We start from the raw sequence: 18,922 nt of genomic DNA on the forward strand, positions 1-18,922 counted from the left end.
TTAACAAAAGGAATTGCTCTAACTTCAGTTCAGGGACGTGGCCAACGATCAGAGGGGAATGTCGCACTTCAACTGGACTCTGGACAGTGGAACCAACTACCACATCCTGCGCACCGCCTGTTATCCGTATATGAAGTACCACTGTAGCAGGAGGGAAGTGCAGGATCTCTGGCTGGAAGACAAGTTCTTTCGCTTCCTAAAGGTTATCAATTTGGGTAGGTCTGTTGTATTTCATGCCTTACTTTTAATTCATAATTGTGTGTATTCTTAGGCTTACCTATGCTCTTCTACGGCCTGGCTGCCATCCGTCTAATTAGCCACACAGAGATCGTTCATGTCAGCGAGACTGTGAAAGTTCCCATATATTTTCTATACGCCGAGGACAAGGGGGCAACTTTTTGATTTGATTTCAAAGGCAGCCAAAATTGAAATAAAAAGGAGAGCCTCCTTTCCCAACAATGTACATATTTGCTTAGAATTGAAGAGGGCATTACTGTTCATTTCAAAAAACATAGGTAACAGTTTAACCAATTTATTTGTCTTTTTGACATAAATATACTGACCCCTTTTCTATTTTACACTACTTCGTGGTTATAGAACATATGTATATCTTGAGTTATGTTCCAGTTAAAGCTATATATCTAACCCATTTTTATTATATATGAGCTAACCAAAACAAAACCAGGCAATGAACTTAAGCAGCACCCCAGACTAAAACACTTTCAACAAACAGAAACAGTTAACAATGGAAGAAATATTAGGTTTTGCAGTCAGTTGGATGATTCTCGCAGGTCTCATCGTAGTTGTCCAAAAGCAGGGACTTCAAGGTGGCCTCGAATTGGGTTAACGAGCAGGGAGCGTCGCAGTTGGGAATGGTCAGTTCCTTGGGGAACTTGTCTTCGCTGTTGTAATAGTAGACCAACTAAAATAAAAATATATTAATTGGAAACATGAATTTTGTATTTCAACAATATCCAACCTTCACTTCAAAGTCAGCGTCGCTGAAGGACTTGCTGTGATGAAGCTCAAACGCTAAGGCAGAGGCATATTCAGGAAGCTTGGTGGTCTGATCCAGAATCCCCAGGGAATTCATGACGTTCACCAAAGTAACATCATGTCCCGAGTACAGAAATATTTTGCGATCGGGATTGAGGTTCCTCTTTCGCTTGTTCTGCATTTTCATGAGTATTTCCGTGAGGAAGGCGCCACCTTTGATTCGCTTCATCAGATGGCTTTCCGTAAAAAGCATATAGCTACGCTCGGCCAGTGGTCTTATCTCCTCGGGATATATGTTCTCAGTCCAATCGGGCAGCACCAGACCAGCCTCCTCTTCGGTTTTGAGGGTGCCATATAGAAGCTCCACATCCAGCACATTTGAAATGTTCTATAGGATTATATAAAAAACATATAAGAAGGAAATAAGATAAGTGCCATTAGAAATAGTATACGAAAGAGAAAAAATATGAGTAAAAGATTAAGAGTGTACCTGCTGATAAAAAATAAATTCTGATATGTTTTGGCTACTCTAAAAGGTAAGCTAGAATAATTGCGATAAGAGCCACTCTGATATGATAAAAAACATATTAACGACCAATGTTTTGTAACTTTTTCACTGTGCCTCTCCCACCTTGCCTGTGTTCTTTGTAAGCAGCTTAAACAGTTCCAGGTTGTCCTCGTTCAGTTTCTGGAGTTCAGCAGGGGGCGACTTGTAGAGCTTCTGCAGGATGTTGTCGTACTTCAGACAGGGTTTCTTCTGGGCCAAAAGCTGGAAGAGATACCCCATTATAATGACTGGCACTTTGTTTATGGATATACGACGGCACTCACTATATCATCATTTCGCGATAGCGTATTTACGGCCACCGGCTGCCAGGGAATGGGCAACACGTTGTTGTTCTCCAGCGGTGGCATCATGCCGGCCAAGACGCTCTGGGCGCTCATCTAAAAGATAACACACGGCCAACTGATTAGGGCTCCTCCATCTCGGACAGATAGCTAAAGACAGAATAAAGGCTTCCTTATCGGAACGACTTACGCACCACACACCGCTCCGCCGCCGAGCTGAGGACATGCACCTGCTGCTGCGTGTAGAGGCTGTTCGAGGGCAGCAGGCGGTAGTAGCGCATGCGCAGATTCTTCCCCAGGTTGTACGCCTGCAGGCTGCCCTTCTGCAATAGGCGATAAAGAGGAAAATATTGTAAATAAACAGAGCTTGGTAAGTTTATTAGACACACCTTAAGTTTGTAATTTCTAATACAAGTTGGGCTCAAGGGAATGTGCTATTTATAGATTATGGTAATGGTAAAAATAGAAAAACACGTTTTCTTCTCTAAGTTATTAACATCTGTTCTAACCTTTATCAGCAAGATAACTAAAATAAATTGCAAAAGTCGAATAAGGAATTTCAAAGCAAAACAATCTTTAGGCTTATTTTGCCTTTTTATTTTTGTATTTTAAAACCATTAAAATTTTGCAGATTAGATACAGAACTGAAGTAGAAACCAATTGAAAAATATGATTTTGACGTTCCTGATCATGATAAATATGCCAAAATGTTTATTAAAGTGCGAAGTGATCACTGATTATTTCTGAGCTATTTAACGATTTTCCACCAAAGACGTTTGGCAATTTATTAGGGTAAACAGCTACTGATACTGATGCTCCACTGTACCCAATACTAACCGGTGTGAGGGCTCCCATGCCGCCCTGCCAATCGTGAGCGGCATGCGGATCCAGCGGGTAGAAGCCACTCGGATTCTTGGCGCCGTGTCGGAACAGCTGGTGGATTGATAAACACAAACTGAGTTGCCGATGTTCAGAGCTAGCCAACGCAGCTCCAGCTTACTATGGATATCATGCGCAGATTCCGCAGCCCCTGCTCGTCGTTGCTGTCCCCGAACACGAAGTATGCCATCATGACGAAACAGAGGGCACTGCCCAGGGCGATCACCGATATTTTGGTGCCGCGTCGCGATTTGCAGTCCATTGTGACAACTTCTGTGCTCCTGCTGCAGTCGATCCGATCGAGAAGGTATATTTAAGATTTGCAGCCTAAAAATAGTTTTTTGTTTATTTTATAGCGAGTGCTTTCGTTTTCGCTGCCCCGTTCACGAAAAACACTAAATAAACACGGGTCACGTCCGATGGCATCAAAAGTCGTATAACAACTGAGCGGCTATCGATGGGAGGCAGCCCCACTAGAAAGAGAGAGGGCTATCGGAAAAGAAAGAGAGGGCTAGAGAAAAACAGAGAGACTGGGAGACAACTTTTCGTTCGAGCCATTTGGGGAGCAGAGAGCATAGTCGATAAACATGTGCGAATAATTAAATTAGTCGCTCAATGGCAGTGCAAATTAGGTATCGACTAGGTGTTACTGTGTACTAAATAGGGCTTATCAATTTGCACTTATGTGAAATGAGATCTTTTGTTCATATATGTATCATATTCATATTTCTATGAATTAGTTGTATTTCCTGGTTAAGTTTTAGTTTCTACGAAGTGATCATTGCTATAAAATATATATATTTATTTGCTCACTATTCAATTGCAACAATCAATTTGAACGATTTGTACACTTGCTTACAGGTAGTGCGTTTGCAGTACATCTAACTAAGCTACTGAAGTTCTAAAAGAGATCTATGTCCTGGATGCGGGTGGCAGTTCCTCCGGTTCCTCCTCGGACAACTCGCTAGTGGGCTCCTCTACTATATAACCCTGTTTCGCCTTGTAGATTCGTTTTACCGAGACTCTTCTTCGCTTTTTTGGCTTTTCCTGGGAATCCCCTGATCCTGATCTAGATCCTGATTCTGATCGAGACCTTGATCCTGATCCTGATCCAGATCCCGAACTAGATCCTGATTCCGACTGCTCGCTGATCTCCACCGATGAGTAACTGTTGGGTGAACTCTGAGAGTCCGAGGAACACTCCTTCGCCTGCTCCTCATTCCCCTCCGAAGTCAGGTGATCCAGGCAAATGTCCAGCTGGGGAATCTCGTACCCGTACTCCTCATTGTCCGTTAGATCCTCCTCGATTTGGGAGTACTGATCGGAATAGTAACCCAGCGACATTTGACCTAAGCTGGTAAAAATCAAACCGGTTTGCAGGCACTCGATGGTGGGCAGAGCCAAGTGCGATTGCATATCCGAGGAGTAGTTGATCACGCCCAAGGGTCCGGCCACGTAGTCGGCATTCGCACAGGAACCAGACCAAGGGGATGAGCCACAGGCCAGAATGGGACTCAGGTTGTAGGCAGTTATAGTAGCTGCGGCACTATGGGTCACCGGATAGTCGTATATTCCGGGCATCAAGTACTCATAGTAGCCCAAAAGGCTGCAACGTCTCCTCGATCCAGCCATTGTGCTTTTGGAGTAGTGGGTTATCTGATTGTGCTATTCGAAATCCACCCGATATCCAAAGAGCCTTAAATTGATGGTGATGGCTTATCTCAAAGCTTGGGGTATGATTGGGAGAAGAATTCCGGTTTGCTAAAGAATCGGTCGGAATGCGGATACTGATAGAGTGTGGATAATATTACAGCAATCAGCCATAAACGGAAGACGAAACAAATTTGGAATTTGAACTATTAAAATTTAGAACTTTGCTTAAACTAGCTTGCCTTAGTAACATTCGAACACAACCATCACACTCAACCTAATGGCGCAAAACAACTGAGTTTTTGAAACTCAATTTGATTTCAAGTGAAAGGAGCATCTTAGAGAACTTGTTGCTTTATAATATATAATATATTTTATATAAAGTGTACATATCCTTAACTTTAATTACAGTCTTTATTCGTATATTTAATAAGCGTAATTCGGTTTGCAGCATTTCTAATAATGGCATTAGTTTCCTCCCAGGACGCACCTCTCCGCCTCCAGATCCTCATCGGAATCCATCCGCTGGCAGTCGCCGTGACCACCGGAGCACCGTTTGTACAACACATAACTAAACCACACAGTGAGTGGAAGAAGAGCCAGGCCAAGTGGCATTAGGAACAGGAGCAGAAACTCCCGGGGATCGCTGGTTGGAACTCCCTCGTCGCTACCATCGTAGTCCGACCAGTATTCCTTCTCCAGGTCCGAGTCGTCCTGTACGGGCAGGACTTCGAGGAAAGCCTCCCGGATCTTGTGGCCACGATAGCTGATGGCCACGCAGGCGTAGTGACCGGCATCCCTGAACCTCACACCATCCAGGATCAACTTGCTGAGGTACATCTGGGGAGCCATTAGTTTCTCGGGATCTGTGGACAGCAGTTCGTACGTCCTTCCATTGTAGCGGACTATGTGGGTGCTGAAGTTGGAGGTAGTGGAGGCAGTTGAGGACGACTCCCCGGTCGACTGGGTTCCCACGAAGGTCTGCCTGCGGAACCACTTGATCGTGGGATGCTCCTCGCTGTGAACGCGGCACTGGAAGACCACCTGGCTGCCCACCAGCACCGTCTTGTTGTTGGGATACGAGTCTACGAACTCGGGAGCAGCCAAGGAAGTGTCTATTAAACAAATAATAAAACATGAAAATAATAATAAATAATATAATATTAAGTAAATAATTAAGTCTGCAAGACTTACTCTTCACATCCAACTGATAGGTGCGAACCAGTTGAACGTCCACAGTTTGAGCTTTATCCCAAATGTGGGGATTTATGCTGCACTTGTAGAGTCCGGAGTACCTTTCTGTAACATTTCGGAGCCAGAGCTCCGGACGGCACAGACTCGGCTCACAAGGTAGGGCCGTCCACTCATCCACAGACTCCAGCTGATGGCAATTGTTTTCGCTGCATTGCTTAATATTTAAACAAAGTATAAGCAACTATTTGAACAAGAAAGACAACCATAAATACCTTGAAGTACCAATGTATTTTGATGTCGTCCAACATGCTCTCGTCCACCAGACCTTTGAGATTGCACTGCAGCTTGACATCGTAGCCGGCTCTCTGCTGAATGAGCTCCGTGTTCTCTGAACCGGCAACAAAAAATATAAAAAATACCAATCCATTCAATCAAGGCAATGGCAAGACAATTGTTTTCTATTTTCTGCGTCGATGATAGCCAAATTGACAGTATCTTATCAAGCGCCGTGCTCTCCGCAGTTGCGATTAACCTTCTGAGCACTTTGACGAATAAATGCGGAAATGTGTCGTTACAAAAAGAGAACCCTAAGTGTTTGTACAACTGTGCGAATTATTTTGTATATTTTGTTTCACATTTGGCTTATTAATCCAGGGGGTTAAGCTATTTGACTCACCTGTGTAGTCCACGAAAAAACCACTGGATTGTTGAAAGCCGCAGAAACAAATGAGCACCAAAAGCCAGATGTGGCTGGACCACAGATCACAAATCATCGGATCCATTTCCAATTAGCATATCCGCGACATTGCCTTCCACAAGTTATCGCCGAAGGAACCTGTCGAACACTTTGATTAGTTGGCTTGTGGGTAAGGCACACACTGTGTCTGCCATTTATTTATTTGAATTCCACTGGCTGGCCATTTGTTCACTTCCCGAATGATCGATTTTCATTTAATTTCTCTGCAAACACCCGAGACTCTCAAAGCTTGTATTTATTTATTTATTTATTCGGTCTACGCGGTTGCATTTCCACTGGCTCTAGCACATTTTTCACACATTTTATTGTGCGCCGTCGGCGATGAGTGTAAAAATCCACTTTTGTTTATTTACTTGGCCATTTGAAGCGAACGGGTGCTCTACATTGGCTCACAACAACACACAAACACTAACACCCACACACACAAGCACTGGGGCACAAATCCTTGGTATTCGCTCGTATATATAAATTATCAGAATTTCGCTTCTCGTTTATTAATAAATAGTGAGTGCCATTTATGCAACAATAAATCATTGCCGCGGCGATAATGCTCGTTTATCAATTGAGTGGGGGCTACCAGCAACTTTCGGGGGCACTCGATCGATTGAGAAGCGCATAGAACGGCCATAACGGTTATTGGATTCCAAACGGAAATTAAATGTTTTGTGATTCCCTATTGGGAATATATAAAGTTAAACTTGATTGGGCAATGTCTTTATATGTTCGCGAGCCACTTGAATATTCTGCCGGCATTCTAATATATTAAATATATAGGTATATGTACATATGTAGCTTCTTTCCGATCACTCTGGCCGACCACAAAACACAAAACTCGTAAAACACTTTTGATGCGAGGGACGTTTGTTTAAACTTTTCGTTCGCCTTCCAAGATCTGCGATCCGGCCCATTGTGATGGAGATTTATCTGTGTTGCCCCACTTGATTGGCATCGACTCAATTGACTTATACGATCTCATTTATTAGGTGAAAAGTCAATGGCTTATTAGACAATTTGTTTACCGATCTGGCCGAGAAGTGGAATCAAAATAGGAGCAAGAGCGGATGGACAACTGACGCGAAGGCTTCATATTCGCCGCTGCTGATACGGCGTATTTTTCTTTGAAATCCAGAACTCACACAAAGTTTTCCCCGCTCACTGGAGTTTGCTAAATTCGCAAAATGTTAGCTTTTCCCGTCTGGAGCTGGAGCTCCGGTTGCTTTTGTTTTCCTCCGGCAATTGCGGCTAGTGTGGTCCGTAAATATTGTAGCCACATCGATCTCGCGATCGTTTTCTTCCGTACGCGTTCCGTTCGCGCGGCTGGCTATCAACAAACTACTGTAATACACGACTCGAACAAGTGTTACCCCTCGGAGGCGAAGGCAGTCGTGGCCAGTGCACTGGGACAAACACTTTTAAATACATATATTTAACAAAAAAAAAACAAACACATATAAAACAAAAAGAACCCTGAAAAACAACCTTGAAATTGCTTTGAATTTGTTTAAATTTATTTTAGATACAGTTCGAAAGTGGTTTATAAATACATCTAAAAAATCACTCTTTCCTATATACTTTTTACCCTGATTTCTCGCAGTGCCTATTTGCTGTAGGTGCTGGCATTGCTGGGAACAACAAAATAAATGTGTTTTATAAGCAGTTTTGCTTATCGCATATCAATATCGGTGCGTAAATATACAGTAGTCGATGGAGTGGACCGATATGGGGCCTAGGTAGCCGTCGCCTGTGTACATATCCGCCGAAAGCACCCGACCACCCCCCTTCTTCCCACAGAAGATTAGACCGCATTGCGGCGTGGCTAAGCTTTATCGGGCGATCCGAAAATTTGTCTAACCCCTGAAGGGAGATACGAGTGGCAGTACGGATACCGGAGTGCTGGAGTGCTGGAGGAGCGGAGCAGCGGAGGAGGTCATGTAAATTCCTAGCGCTGTTTGAACAGCTCTTCTGCGGCTCATCGGCGGTTTTATCACGGGGCGATTGATTGGCCCGCTGTATCGGTTTACCGCTTATCAAGCGGCCTATAAACGAAGCGGGAGCCAGCGGCAGCTCGTCGTCGGCGGACCTCCGCGATACCGCTGATGGCGTCTATAGATTGCCGCCGATGGCGACAACAATGCCACCAATTTGACCAGCTCCACTGCTCGCGCAACAAATCCAAATTAATACCCGATGGGCTGGTCAACACAAGCCCCCCATCCGCAGCCCCTGATAACTCCGCCGATGGGCATGTGAAACTGATTAATGTGGCATTATAAATAGATCTCAAGTAGGTGGTTGGGTCTTAATCGAAATTAGGTAACTTTGGGTCAAACTATATTTATGGTATTTACGATAAACAAACAACGCCCCTCGATTTGATTTTCCTTGAGCCCGTTTATTCGAGTTAATTCCCTAGTGGGATATACTAACCACTTCGAATGTCATCTAAGCACTTGGATCATTGTAAACAATGCAATTAAACGCATTTTCTATTTATTATACTATACTATGTTCGGCTGTAAGTCATTTCTTGTCCAACAACACACCAAAATCATTTAAAATATGGAAAAATTGGATAAACCAGCTTCCTTTCTTGTTTTTAAACCAATTTGTACAAATGATATATTTCGCATTTTTAAAATGAAATCGAGTTCACTTAGTAATTTTGTTTACATTTCTCAATCTAATCTGTGTAAATTCATAGCATTTTTGGCATCAGCACCAAGTTCTATCTAGGAATCTCCTAAAGCAGTTAGTTAGCCGATCAGGACACAAGAGAAGCGATAATGAAAAACAACCAAGGTGAAATAGGGAGTAGGGATGAAAGCCTTTATAATGTGGCTCCTCATTCTGGAATGAATCCCTTCGACAGTATCCTTGATGAGACTACGAAAGCAGTAGACTTAAAAATGGAACAATTGAATAAAGAACTTGACCAGAGCGATGACTTTATTTTATCCATGAGTGAGCAGGTAACTTAAAAGCTATCCTTATGTAGCAGCTCTTTTAACAACAAATCTTCAGAATATGGTTCCCAATGTAGAAAAAAAAGATCCCAAGATTGAGAAGCATCGCTTGAGACAAAAATACAAAGAAGCTCTCAAGCGGGATGAAAAACTTGAGGCCGAGGCGGAGCGATCAATTAATGAACCCAACGTCATTTTGGAGGAACATCAAGCAGAACTGTAAAGCAAAACAAATTTAACACGCTTAACCTTTAATATATTTCTTCTTCAGGAAAAAACGCCACAAGAGCCAAGTGAAAGTATTTCAAGCGGTGCAGGAAAAAATGATGGCCAGCTTTAAGAAGGACATGGACAATCTCATGCGGAAGTTCGATGCCGAGTACTCCCGCCTTAGAAAGGTCCATTCCGATCTTTTGGCAGACAATCAGAAGAAACAGGAAAACAACTCAGCGATTAGTTCAAGCACTCATCAGCCATAGTATTTTAGCATTTTAGAGATTGGAGAAGTACTGTTCAGTACCATTCGGTACCATTCAGTCGAAGATTTTAATTGAAATTATCATGTTTTAAATTGTATTTTATAAATTCCAACAAAATAAATAAAAATTTTAAAGTTCTAGAAAGCAAACCATTATTTTATTATATTTAAAATTATTTTTGAGGGGATCACTTCTCCTTGGGCTTCAGTTCGTTGAGTTCGGTGGCGTGTTCCGCCAGCAGATCCAGCATCACCTCGATCTTCAGGTTGCACATGTTGTTCTCCTCCTCGAGGGCCCGGAACTTCTTGTTCAGCCTGAGCATATCATCGACATCGCCCTTGCGGGAGGAGTGCATCCAGATGCCGTCCGCGAAGCGAAGCTCCTTGTTGCCCAGGGTCAGGGAGATCTGGCGGAAGTCGTCCAGCTCCTCGGTGGCCACGGGATGTCCGATGTTGCACCGACCCTGCCGCACGGGAATCGGCTTCGATTCGAACTTCTTGTTGAACAGCGGCATGGCGAGCGACTGAAATGAAAGGTTGACCATTTTCCGATAACTTCTTCAATTGTTTTGGCTGCCCCGTTGCCCAGGACAACCGACACTTGTCGCGGGGTCAGCGGCCGTGGCAGGACTCGTGCCTGGTTTTTGCTACGGGTAATACCTGCTTGAAGGGTGGCAATCTATCGCGGATTGACAGCGGACAGCAGAAGTCTGCCAGTGGCATAGAAGTATAGGAACAGAGTGATTTTCCAACCGCAAGGGGATACAGCTGAATTCACAAGCAATGCTTCAAATATTTGTAAAAAGAGTTAACCAGCTAAGATCGGATTTTAGTGGCTTATCACTTGCTTCAAAGCGTACTTGATTCCAGTAAAAATATCCTTAAAGCCACACAAACGACTATTAGCAAACCAAAATGACACAACAGGAAAACAAGCAGGCGTTTCTCAGGTGGGCTACAGGCTATATATTGAATAAGTCTAGAGCTACTACTTTAAACCACATAACCCATATAGCCACAGTGTGCAGGAAGTGGCCGAAGGAATGGAGCGACTGGTGCAGGACACCAACCAGGGGCAGGCCAATCTGCGGGTCCAGGTCAATTCGGTTCTGGACGAGAATCGTCGCCTGAACAGTGAGTTGGCCAAGTGCAGGATGGCGCTCTCAAGTGGAGACTTCCAGGAACTCAAGCAGCGGCTCTCCCTGACCAACAGCGCATTGGACGCGGCCAAGAAGCAGGTGGAGGTGCTGCTCAAGGACAGGAAGAGCCTGCAGGCCATGCAGGACTGCTCCAAAAGGACCATCGAGAACATGGAACTAGAGCTGAAGAACTATCGCGTCCAGCTGCAACAGTCAGGCGATGAGCAGGTATTCTATATATTCGGTTACTTAAGTTCGTAATGCAGTAAACTCTGACTTTTCTGTGATAATGTTTAACCAACGAACTAAATTCTAACATTTTTTTTACCTCTTCCGGAATCGTATTTTAGATCATTCAGCGTTACACGAGGGCTGTGAAAATGCTGGAGGCCAAGGTGGCTGCTCAGCAGGAGGAGATTCGCACGCAGGCGGAGACCATTAAGGTGCTGCACGAGCACAAGCAGCGGGACGGGGAGCAACTGCAGCAGCTGCACGCCCAGCTGGGTCGCCAGGAGCAGGACCACTCCCAGGTGGCCAGGCTGCAGAAGCAGCTGAAGGAGTACGAAATATCGCTGGACCAGACCCGCAACTTGCTGCTGGAGAGCACGAGGCGGGAGAGCACCGCCATGCGGAAGGTCGAGGAGGCCATCACCGTCAGCGAAGAGGCCACCCGGGAGAAAATGGAGGCCAAGAGGGTGGCCGAGGCTTACAAGGAGGAGATCACCCAGCTGGCCAACAACATTGGCAGCATCATGGAAGACGCGTCCAAGCGCGTCGACTCCGAGGTGGCTCAGCTGAAGAGCAAGCTCCGGCAGAAGGACAATTTAATAACATCGATCAAGGAGAAGGTGATCTATTCGCAAAATCCAACCAACCCCAATAAATCCCAATTCTTTGCAGCTTAAGAAGGAGTCAACCGAACACAAGTCGGTGGTTCATCTTCTGGAGACGAGAAACAACCGTTTGGAGCAAAAATACAAGGAGGTGCTCAAACAAAATGATAAGCTGGAGGCCGAAGTGGAGATCGCCTGCAAGCGAATCAGCGAACTGGAGCGATCCCTGAACGAAGTTCAAGGTGAAGACGCTCAGGAAAACAAGCTGTAAGTTGACAAAAAGAAATTATTTGATACCCGAAGTGAATATAAGATTTATACTGGTCTTTCCCATGTTTCTCCCTTTCAGGAAGAAGCACTACGAAAGCGAAATGGAGCGCTGCCTTATGGCCCACAAGCAGATTAAGGCCAAATACCACTCCTACATGGACGACATTACGCAGCGCTTCGAGTCGGTAATTTACCAGCTGAGCAAGGAGAACTCCGAGCTGCTGGCGGAAAATCAAGTGCTGAAGAACGGTGCCGCCGGCGACAGCTCCAAGCAGCCACTCCACCTCTAATCGCGCTTTTACGGTTGTACAAAGATATATTTTATGATTACTATTATACACATTAAATTACTTTTATGGGAGCACTACAAGGCGGACGTGGTCTGAGCATTGCGACCGGGAAACAAGCTGGGGAACCAATAGGAGGGCTCGTCCTCCGCCTGCTTGTCAATCCAGCAGAGGCCTTCGCCGAGCACCTTGTCCAGTGATTGTTGGGCACGGTACTCAGTCCACCTAGGATGAAACAAAATCTGTTTAAGCACTTAAATGCAATTTTTAAATAAGCAAATACCCCAAGTCCTTAATCAGCTGACTTTGCGTAACGCATCCTTGTTCAGTATTCGAAGCAGCATTCAAAATGTTGGTCTCCTCCATGCTCAGCTCGCCAGGAATCGACTGAACTATGTACTTGCCCTTGCCCAGTTTGTGCACCACAAAACTGAAAGAAAAGTACTTATATTATTTGTTTATATCGACATAAAACAAAAAATATTTGTACATGTAACTATTTTTTTTTTAATTTAAACAAGAAAGGATAATCTCGTCCCTTTAGCGGTGTAAGTATGTAAGTATGTTGACCATCTCCGAATTGAAAAATTTAATTGCAATTATTTTAAGAGTTACATTGCAAACGTTAAGAGGTATGCCACTTTAAAATCTGATCAACATTGCCAAAGATATAGGCTGGGGAAGGCCAGTACTGGATCACTTATATGGAAACCACCAAAGACCGTTACCCATTTCCGAATATGCTTAGTTTTTTGGCGGCCATGAGGATATCCTCCCTGGTTATCTCCTGGTGCACTGAACTCTGACCCCTGGCCGCTATGAGTCGTCTTCGCAGCTCATCAAGTTCCATCAGTCCACCCGTTTTGTGATTGGCAGCCAGGCAGACCTCGACCACCTGGACACCCAGTTCATAGTAGAAGTCTCCCATTCCCAGAACGCTCCAAAATCCCTTGCCGGTGGCCAAAGGGTCAACTCCAATGGCGGCGCACATTTCCTGGAACTGCTTCCGAAATTGAGAGTTCTTGCGAATATCCTCCTTGTGTTTCATTGCAAACTCCTCGAGCTTCACCCGGAAAACCTCCATTTGTTTGGTCATTTGCTCGAGTTGGTTTTCCTGCAGGTCGGTTCCCTTGTCCTTGTACTTCTCCGCAGCCAGTTTCTGCTGCTGAATAGCTCCCAGGCCCACCCGGCGTCTCATTTTTGCGATTACAAAATAAATCTATTAACCGAAATAGTTTATCTAAAGAAAACGAATCAAAACAATGGAAAACAGCTGTTTACGCTACGTAGTCCTATAACGTTGTTACGACACGTCTGTGCTGTTAGCTTTAAGGTGAACAGTCACGTGCTGTTAGGCGCACTGTTGACTCAACTCTGTTAACTATTTGAATTTCATAGAGGGATGAAATTGCTGAACAGAAAGTTGAAACTATAAGTGAATTTTAAGTAATATTAGTTTAACTTAAACAAAATACGCATAACTCATTGGTGTCTATTTAAGAGTCTCATTTCGTTTAATTGACAAGAATAACAGTATTTCTGTATTTAATAATATACATAAGTATCTTATTCAGAGTTGAATATCAGTAGCATCTGTTCACAGGATTTACACTAATATATAGTTAATTTGTCTTAATACTCACACAATTGATGTTTAATGGGCCGACCGCCCCCATAATCGATCCATGAGCACATCAAATTTTGGGGGTTAAAAAAAAACACTCGCAATATGACGAAAACCAATGACAAGAGCCCGCATAATTGGGAAAACGTCAACGGATCAGCTGCTAATATTTTTGAGGAATCTATATTGTTGGTGAGAGGACCAGGAAATCATTAATGTTTATTATGCCAGCGGAAATCGAACCCACTGATTAAAAGGCAATTTACCCTAAATCGGGTTTCTTGGCTCGTGTTCTTAAGGATTTGCGAAATCAGGGATTTTGGTCAGAAATGCGATAATTTCTATTGTGATTGTACTACAATTATACTTTTTGATTGGTACAACGTAGCATAAATCATCCAACATAGATGATGCCTTCTATATTCATGATAATTTCACTATTTGTTATTTATAAATGTTCATATGATTGGCCATATGTCTAGTAACTAGGGCAAACATCGAACTCGGAACCAACTCAATGGGTTGCATAATGGTTTTGTTAATTGAAAATTTTTGGCATTTCTATTAATAATCCAGAGCAACACCAGGCAATTTGTGAACATTTGTAAAAAGGCAGCTGTGTAATACGATCTTATATGGCACGGAAAACTTACATACAGTGACGAACATAATTATTGGCACAGTTGGCTTGTTCAACTTTGAGGCTCAGTTTCTCCTCTTAAAATGGGGATATTTACATAAAACAAAATTTATTCACATAATATAATTAATTAACAACACAACCCAGTTTTTTTAATATTTTACATTTTATAGTTAATTTTTAAAATTAAAATAACGAAAACAAGTGCCGAATCTTCCTGAACAAAATTATTGGCACACTTGCTTTTAATTTGAAATTTTGGCACAATTTTACCGATTTGGCCAGTTTTTTTTTATAAACACATTTATTATTATCCCCTGAGTGGTATGGAATAACTTTTTCCAGCTAAAAGTATCAAATTGCCTTTTTTTAAACCTTTTTTTCATAAAATAAGGGGTAAACATAAAAACTCTACATTTTCGGACCGGAAAATTATTTGAAATTTCCACAATCTTGGAAAATTATATGGTGAGATCGGAGAAATGATAGACAGAAGCCACTAAACCATTACAAGCATCGGGCAGCGTTTTAAGGGCGCCTAATCCTTGAAAAGTGATCAGCGCACAGGTTGACTCAAGGCTTTAAGTGACTGGAAGCGGGCCAAAATCATAGAACAAGTGAAAGTAAACCCGAAAATTTAATTAACAAAGATTGGAGATGGGGTGAAAGAACAGTTTTTGAAAAAATTTCTCCCCATTACGGTTCAGAGGACACTGCATAGACCTAACTATACGTATCGGGTCGCAAGAAGGAAACAGCTTATTTCTAAAGTCAACAAACAGAAGCGATTGGACTATGCAAAAGAGAATTTGAAGTAGCCAGTTGATTGTTGGGCTAATATCATCTTTTCTGACAAAAAAAAATTATATATTTTCTAATCTGACGGTCGCCAATCTGTTTGAAAAAAGCCTCATATAAAACTCCTAAACAAAAACCCTGCTATGTCAGTTAAGCATGGTGTTAGAGGTGTCATGGTGTGGGGCTGCAAGTCCACTGCAGGTGTCGACGAGTTCGAGTTTATAGAAGGAATCATGGGAAAAAATAATATTTCGATATTCTTGAAGGAACCCTCCAAAAAAGTGCCCAAAAGGTCGCTAAAGCCTTGAGTCAACCTGTGCGCTGATCACTTTTCAAGGATTAGGCGCCCTTAAAACGCTGCCCGATGCTTGTAATGGTTTAGTGGCTTCTGTCTATCATTTCTCCGATCTCACCATATAATTTTCCAAGATTGTGGAAATTTCAAATAATTTTCCGGTCCGAAAATGTAGAGTTTTTATGTTTACCCCTTATTTTATGAAAAAAAGGTTTAAAAAAAGGCAATTTGATACTTTTAGCTGGAAAAAGTTATTCCATACCACTCAGGGGATAATAATAAATGTGTTTATAAAAAAAAAACTGGCCAAATCGGTAAAATTGTGCCAAAATTTCAAATTAAAAGCAAGTGTGCCAATAATTTTGTTCAGGAAGATTCGGCACTTGTTTTCGTTATTTTAATTTTAAAAATTAACTATAAGATGTAAAATATTAAAAAAAACTGGGTTGTGTTGTTAATTAATTATATTATGTGAATAAATTTTGTTTTATGTAAATATCCCCATTTTAAGAGGAGAAACTGAGCCTCAAAGTTGAACAAGCCAACTGTGCCAATAATTATGTTCGTCACTGTACAAGGCTTTTAATTTAATTCGGAAATCGTTAATAGTCTATAGCTCTTTGTTGGTGGCCAATGGTCTCTGATAACTGGTTTACAAGTTTTTTGAAACTTATTAGTCAGTTTTGTGACTAAAGTATATGAGCAAGATCGCCTTGGCAAATAAACAGTCGAAGCATTTCTATAAATAATTTCATGTTGTAAACAAATGTGGAATTGCATAGAATTGCGTGACGGGTTTGGTTGCAACCTTCGGCGACGAAGGTCTAAATACATTTTGAAGAATGTGTTTTAAAAATAACTTTTTTATATGTAGTTCAAATTCCGACATCTAGCCAAAACGCATTATCCCCCTCCCCCTGCAGTACTTATTTCTGGATTTTATCGCCCTGTGTGCATTTCCATTTTCCATTTCCATCTGTTGGCGTTTGCTGGATGCGCAATTATTTAGACAGAAGACAGGAAGCCAGCCGCGATCGCAGCCAGAGATGATATGCACGGATACGAATTCGAGTACGGGTACGGGTGTGGTAAATATTTATTTATGTTTCACCGTAGTCAGTCGCCTGGCTTGCAAACCGAAGCAAACCAAATAAAACGCGCAGCCGCGCACAAAATTAATGGAAATGCAGGAGGAAAACCGACTGAAATAGCACCAGATAAAAATAAACAAAACGCCGCTGACAGACAAAAGGGCCAAGACACGAGCGAATCGAGGGAAGGAGTCTAAGTCTGATGACGCACAAAAAATTCCCTTCAAGCGAACCAAACAAGTTTCAAAGTATCAACGAAACCAGACAAACCTTGATCGAAATTTATAATCAATGTATTTCATTTTTATAAAAGATCTATTATATATAAGATATTTTATGTTGTGCAATAGTGGGTGATGAAATGCGGGATGTTTGACAGTGGAGGGCGAAATATTTGGGCAGCTGACAAACACTGCAGTGAACCTCCTGAACCGCCTGGAATCAACTAAATTAAACACGATATGCAGTGTGCCAGAAATAGTTTGCCCCATCCGTTGGTTTGGCCAGATGCTGTCGGCTTAGCGCAGCGAGACACACAATTACAGAGATACAGATGCAAAGATACATCAACATCAGGCGTTACGACAGGCGGAGCGAGAACTGACCAGCTCGTTTGATTTTCCATGCGCCGCAGATCACATTACCCATTAATAGAGTCCATTCACTCTGCCCCGCCCCACCGGAATGCATATGAAATGAAGCCACCGAACAACCAGCAACCAGCAACCACCAACTGGAAGAAGCCTGCCGAGGTCACCACTCCCTGGCTCATAATTCATCCAAAACCCTCGAGTCGGGGGGAAAGGAAAACTTTCGGCTCACAAAACTCTTTTGTCCGTGGAAAGTAATAATAAAAAATTCAAAACCGAATGAGAGGAAATCTCAGACAATGGCGGACGAGGGCAATAAAACTGGATAAAACTGGTGGGAAATTGAGGAAAAATCTTTGATAGTGCTTTGCATTAGAAAGAAAACCAGTTGGAAAGTTGCTCGCCGCAGCGATCAATTATTATGGTGGCGGGTCTTGAATGCTCGCTATTGTTTGTGCATTTTCCAAGCGACTGCACCGGGAAAATAAAGTTTTCTCAGTTTATTTTAATGTCGTAATAATAGGGGAATGTATTTTAGAAGTGTCTGTAAAACAAGAGCAATGATTTCATTCAATTAATAAATTATTTAAGCACACTCTACATATATAATTCTATGTTTTATGTTATTTTCTCTCTGTGCAACCCCCCTCTTGATTTTGTTGGCAGCGGCAATTGTCGCTAGTTTTCGCATTCTCAACCAGTTTGGGTGTGAAATGTAACGGGCCGAGATCGCGACCACACCCGGCAAATAAGACTCCGCAAGTGGGTCAACCACTAGCGACTTACAACTTACACTACAGCTGGCGTGTTGCATGCAACAGCCCACCGAGGCATGGCCAGAGTGACCCACCGATTTGATTTATGCCCACGACCCACTTCAGGGGCGACTTACACATGCGATTTGTCTTGGTTTTCCACCTTCCCCCCATCCCCTCGGCGGCTGAATTATGATCTCGGTCAGCGGTGGTCAAGGCATTAGCTTTCCCGTTCCCCAGTCACACGATCGCCGACAGCTGGGCGAAAGCGAGGGGAGGGACACCTCTCCAAAACCCGAGATCTTCTACTTGCTCACAGGGAAGCCTACCCAATTGCTCCGGGAGTGTTATCTAGTGTGTCCAGCGCTTAGAACTGGACACTCTGCTGCAATCGGAGGCGCGTGAGATTTATGGGCCAGCAGACAGACAACTTGCAGATCAAAAAAAAAAAACAAACGACTGAGAGAAAACCCAGAACGAGAACAAGAACCAGAAACCGAACCAATCTGCTGGGTGCAATTAGGCGCCCGAGAGTCACGTAGAGTAATTGTAGTGCTTATTGGCAACCGGCAGTCGAGAAGTCGGGAGAAGGGCAAGTTGTCCGTCCGAAGCCAGGAAAGATAAATGAAGCAAATTAGCACTCGGCGACCCGAGTTAGGGGCAACAGGCAGCTATCCATTCCACAAGGGGAAATGTCGTAGGTTGCTGAATTTCATAAGGAAAGAAAGAATCTGAATCACAAAGGCTGCTATCAAGAAGGGAAATTGCATAATAGATTCGTAATGTTCCCCATAAAAGGTATATTACTAAAAATGACTCATTGAAGGAAAAACA

General features: G+C 43.0%; 8 protein-coding genes across 9 annotated transcripts; 3 read left to right on the forward strand and 5 right to left on the reverse strand.

Annotated features, from left to right (window-relative positions):
- The first annotated feature begins 46 nt into the window (after nt 1-46).
- LOC108099445 (uncharacterized protein C15orf61 homolog) lies at nt 47-463 on the forward strand. The gene is made up of 2 exons (XM_017202982.2): nt 47-215; nt 272-463. The coding sequence occupies exons 1-2, from the start codon at nt 59-61 to the stop codon at nt 400-402; spliced, it is 288 nt and encodes a 95-aa protein (XP_017058471.1). The 5' UTR covers nt 47-58; the 3' UTR covers nt 403-463.
- A 53-nt stretch (nt 464-516) lies between these two features.
- On the reverse strand, nt 517-3,153 carry LOC108099440 (lysosomal acid phosphatase). 2 transcript variants are annotated; one of them, XM_017202977.1, is made up of 7 exons: nt 2,846-3,153; nt 2,683-2,778; nt 2,040-2,168; nt 1,828-1,941; nt 1,628-1,765; nt 980-1,384; nt 517-922 (listed from the first exon to the last, which is right to left on the reverse strand). In XM_017202977.1, exons 1-7 carry the CDS (start codon nt 2,984-2,986, stop codon nt 758-760), a joined length of 1,188 nt encoding a protein of 395 aa, XP_017058466.1. In that variant the 5' UTR covers nt 2,987-3,153; the 3' UTR covers nt 517-757. The 2 variants fall into 2 exon arrangements, with proteins under 2 accessions (XP_017058466.1, XP_017058467.1); XM_017202978.2 differs by lacking the exon at nt 517-922 and having other exon boundaries at nt 1,189-1,384; nt 1,633-1,765.
- A 352-nt stretch (nt 3,154-3,505) lies between these two features.
- Nucleotides 3,506-4,656, reverse strand: LOC108099442. The gene has a single exon (XM_017202980.2). The coding sequence runs from the start codon at nt 4,354-4,356 to the stop codon at nt 3,637-3,639; it is 720 nt and encodes a 239-aa protein (XP_017058469.1). The 5' UTR covers nt 4,357-4,656; the 3' UTR covers nt 3,506-3,636.
- Nucleotides 4,657-4,724: 68 nt separating this feature from the next.
- On the reverse strand, nt 4,725-7,659 carry LOC108099441 (cell adhesion molecule-related/down-regulated by oncogenes). The gene is made up of 5 exons (XM_017202979.2): nt 7,462-7,659; nt 6,245-6,403; nt 5,841-5,956; nt 5,569-5,782; nt 4,725-5,489 (listed from the first exon to the last, which is right to left on the reverse strand). Exons 2-5 carry the CDS (start codon nt 6,348-6,350, stop codon nt 4,843-4,845), a joined length of 1,083 nt encoding a protein of 360 aa, XP_017058468.1. The 5' UTR covers nt 6,351-6,403; nt 7,462-7,659; the 3' UTR covers nt 4,725-4,842.
- Nucleotides 7,660-8,991: 1,332 nt separating this feature from the next.
- LOC108099584 lies at nt 8,992-9,916 on the forward strand. Its single transcript, XM_017203190.2, has 3 exons — nt 8,992-9,294; nt 9,347-9,507; nt 9,560-9,916. The coding sequence occupies exons 1-3, from the start codon at nt 9,109-9,111 to the stop codon at nt 9,765-9,767; spliced, it is 555 nt and encodes a 184-aa protein (XP_017058679.1). The 5' UTR covers nt 8,992-9,108; the 3' UTR covers nt 9,768-9,916.
- Nucleotides 9,903-10,533, reverse strand: LOC108099585 (protein chibby homolog 1). Its single transcript, XM_017203191.2, has 2 exons — nt 10,427-10,533; nt 9,903-10,290 (listed from the first exon to the last, which is right to left on the reverse strand). Exons 1-2 carry the CDS (start codon nt 10,487-10,489, stop codon nt 9,955-9,957), a joined length of 399 nt encoding a protein of 132 aa, XP_017058680.1. The 5' UTR covers nt 10,490-10,533; the 3' UTR covers nt 9,903-9,954.
- Nucleotides 10,534-10,618: 85 nt separating this feature from the next.
- On the forward strand, nt 10,619-12,375 carry LOC108099582 (paramyosin). Its single transcript, XM_017203187.2, has 5 exons — nt 10,619-10,716; nt 10,782-11,133; nt 11,256-11,753; nt 11,806-12,005; nt 12,088-12,375. The coding sequence occupies exons 1-5, from the start codon at nt 10,682-10,684 to the stop codon at nt 12,296-12,298; spliced, it is 1,296 nt and encodes a 431-aa protein (XP_017058676.1). The 5' UTR covers nt 10,619-10,681; the 3' UTR covers nt 12,299-12,375.
- Nucleotides 12,305-13,564, reverse strand: LOC108099583 (vacuolar-sorting protein SNF8). The gene is made up of 3 exons (XM_017203188.1): nt 13,024-13,564; nt 12,579-12,725; nt 12,305-12,520 (listed from the first exon to the last, which is right to left on the reverse strand). The coding sequence occupies exons 1-3, from the start codon at nt 13,491-13,493 to the stop codon at nt 12,373-12,375; spliced, it is 765 nt and encodes a 254-aa protein (XP_017058677.1). The 5' UTR covers nt 13,494-13,564; the 3' UTR covers nt 12,305-12,372.
- Nucleotides 13,565-18,922: the final 5,358 nt, after the last annotated feature.

This window comes from Drosophila ficusphila, unplaced genomic scaffold, assembly GCF_018152265.1.
Source record: "Drosophila ficusphila isolate 14025-0441.05 unplaced genomic scaffold, ASM1815226v1 contig_791, whole genome shotgun sequence".
Lineage (NCBI taxonomy): Eukaryota > Metazoa > Arthropoda > Insecta > Diptera > Drosophilidae > Drosophila > Drosophila ficusphila.

Bases quoted from the DNA above. Each gene is read 5' to 3' on its own strand.
- LOC108099445 (XM_017202982.2), top strand. From the start codon at position 59: ATGTCGCACTTCAACTGGACTCTGGACAGTGGAACCAACTACCACATC. The intron at 216-271 runs GTAGGTCTGTTG...GTGTATTCTTAG, and splicing joins CCTAAAGGTTATCAATTTGG to GCTTACCTATGCTCTTCTAC.
- LOC108099440 (XM_017202977.1), bottom strand. From the start codon at position 2,986: ATGGACTGCAAATCGCGACGCGGCACCAAAATATCGGTGATCGCCCTG. The intron at 2,779-2,845 runs GTAAGCTGGAGC...TCAATCCACCAG, and splicing joins ATCTGCGCATGATATCCATA to CTGTTCCGACACGGCGCCAA. The intron at 1,766-1,827 runs GTGAGTGCCGTC...TATCTCTTCCAG, and splicing joins TATCGCGAAATGATGATATA to CTTTTGGCCCAGAAGAAACC.
- LOC108099442 (XM_017202980.2), bottom strand. From the start codon at position 4,356: ATGGCTGGATCGAGGAGACGTTGCAGCCTTTTGGGCTACTATGAGTAC.
- LOC108099441 (XM_017202979.2), bottom strand. From the start codon at position 6,350: ATGGATCCGATGATTTGTGATCTGTGGTCCAGCCACATCTGGCTTTTG. The intron at 5,783-5,840 runs GTATTTATGGTT...TTAAATATTAAG, and splicing joins AAATACATTGGTACTTCAAG to CAATGCAGCGAAAACAATTG. The intron at 5,490-5,568 runs GTAAGTCTTGCA...TTTGTTTAATAG, and splicing joins CTATCAGTTGGATGTGAAGA to ACACTTCCTTGGCTGCTCCC.
- LOC108099584 (XM_017203190.2), top strand. From the start codon at position 9,109: ATGAAAAACAACCAAGGTGAAATAGGGAGTAGGGATGAAAGCCTTTAT. The intron at 9,295-9,346 runs GTAACTTAAAAG...ACAAATCTTCAG, and splicing joins TTTTATCCATGAGTGAGCAG to AATATGGTTCCCAATGTAGA. The intron at 9,508-9,559 runs GTAAAGCAAAAC...TTTCTTCTTCAG, and splicing joins GAGGAACATCAAGCAGAACT to GAAAAAACGCCACAAGAGCC.
- LOC108099585 (XM_017203191.2), bottom strand. From the start codon at position 10,489: ATGCCACTGGCAGACTTCTGCTGTCCGCTGTCAATCCGCGATAGATTG. The intron at 10,291-10,426 runs GTATTACCCGTA...CTTTCATTTCAG, and splicing joins GATTGCCACCCTTCAAGCAG to TCGCTCGCCATGCCGCTGTT.
- LOC108099582 (XM_017203187.2), top strand. From the start codon at position 10,682: ATGACACAACAGGAAAACAAGCAGGCGTTTCTCAG. The intron at 10,717-10,781 runs GTGGGCTACAGG...TAACCCATATAG, and splicing joins AACAAGCAGGCGTTTCTCAG to CCACAGTGTGCAGGAAGTGG. The intron at 11,134-11,255 runs GTATTCTATATA...ATCGTATTTTAG, and splicing joins AACAGTCAGGCGATGAGCAG to ATCATTCAGCGTTACACGAG.
- LOC108099583 (XM_017203188.1), bottom strand. From the start codon at position 13,493: ATGAGACGCCGGGTGGGCCTGGGAGCTATTCAGCAGCAGAAACTGGCT. The intron at 12,726-13,023 runs GTAACGGTCTTT...CTTTTCTTTCAG, and splicing joins CTAAGCATATTCGGAAATGG to TTTTGTGGTGCACAAACTGG. The intron at 12,521-12,578 runs GTATTTGCTTAT...GTTTCATCCTAG, and splicing joins CAGCTGATTAAGGACTTGGG to GTGGACTGAGTACCGTGCCC.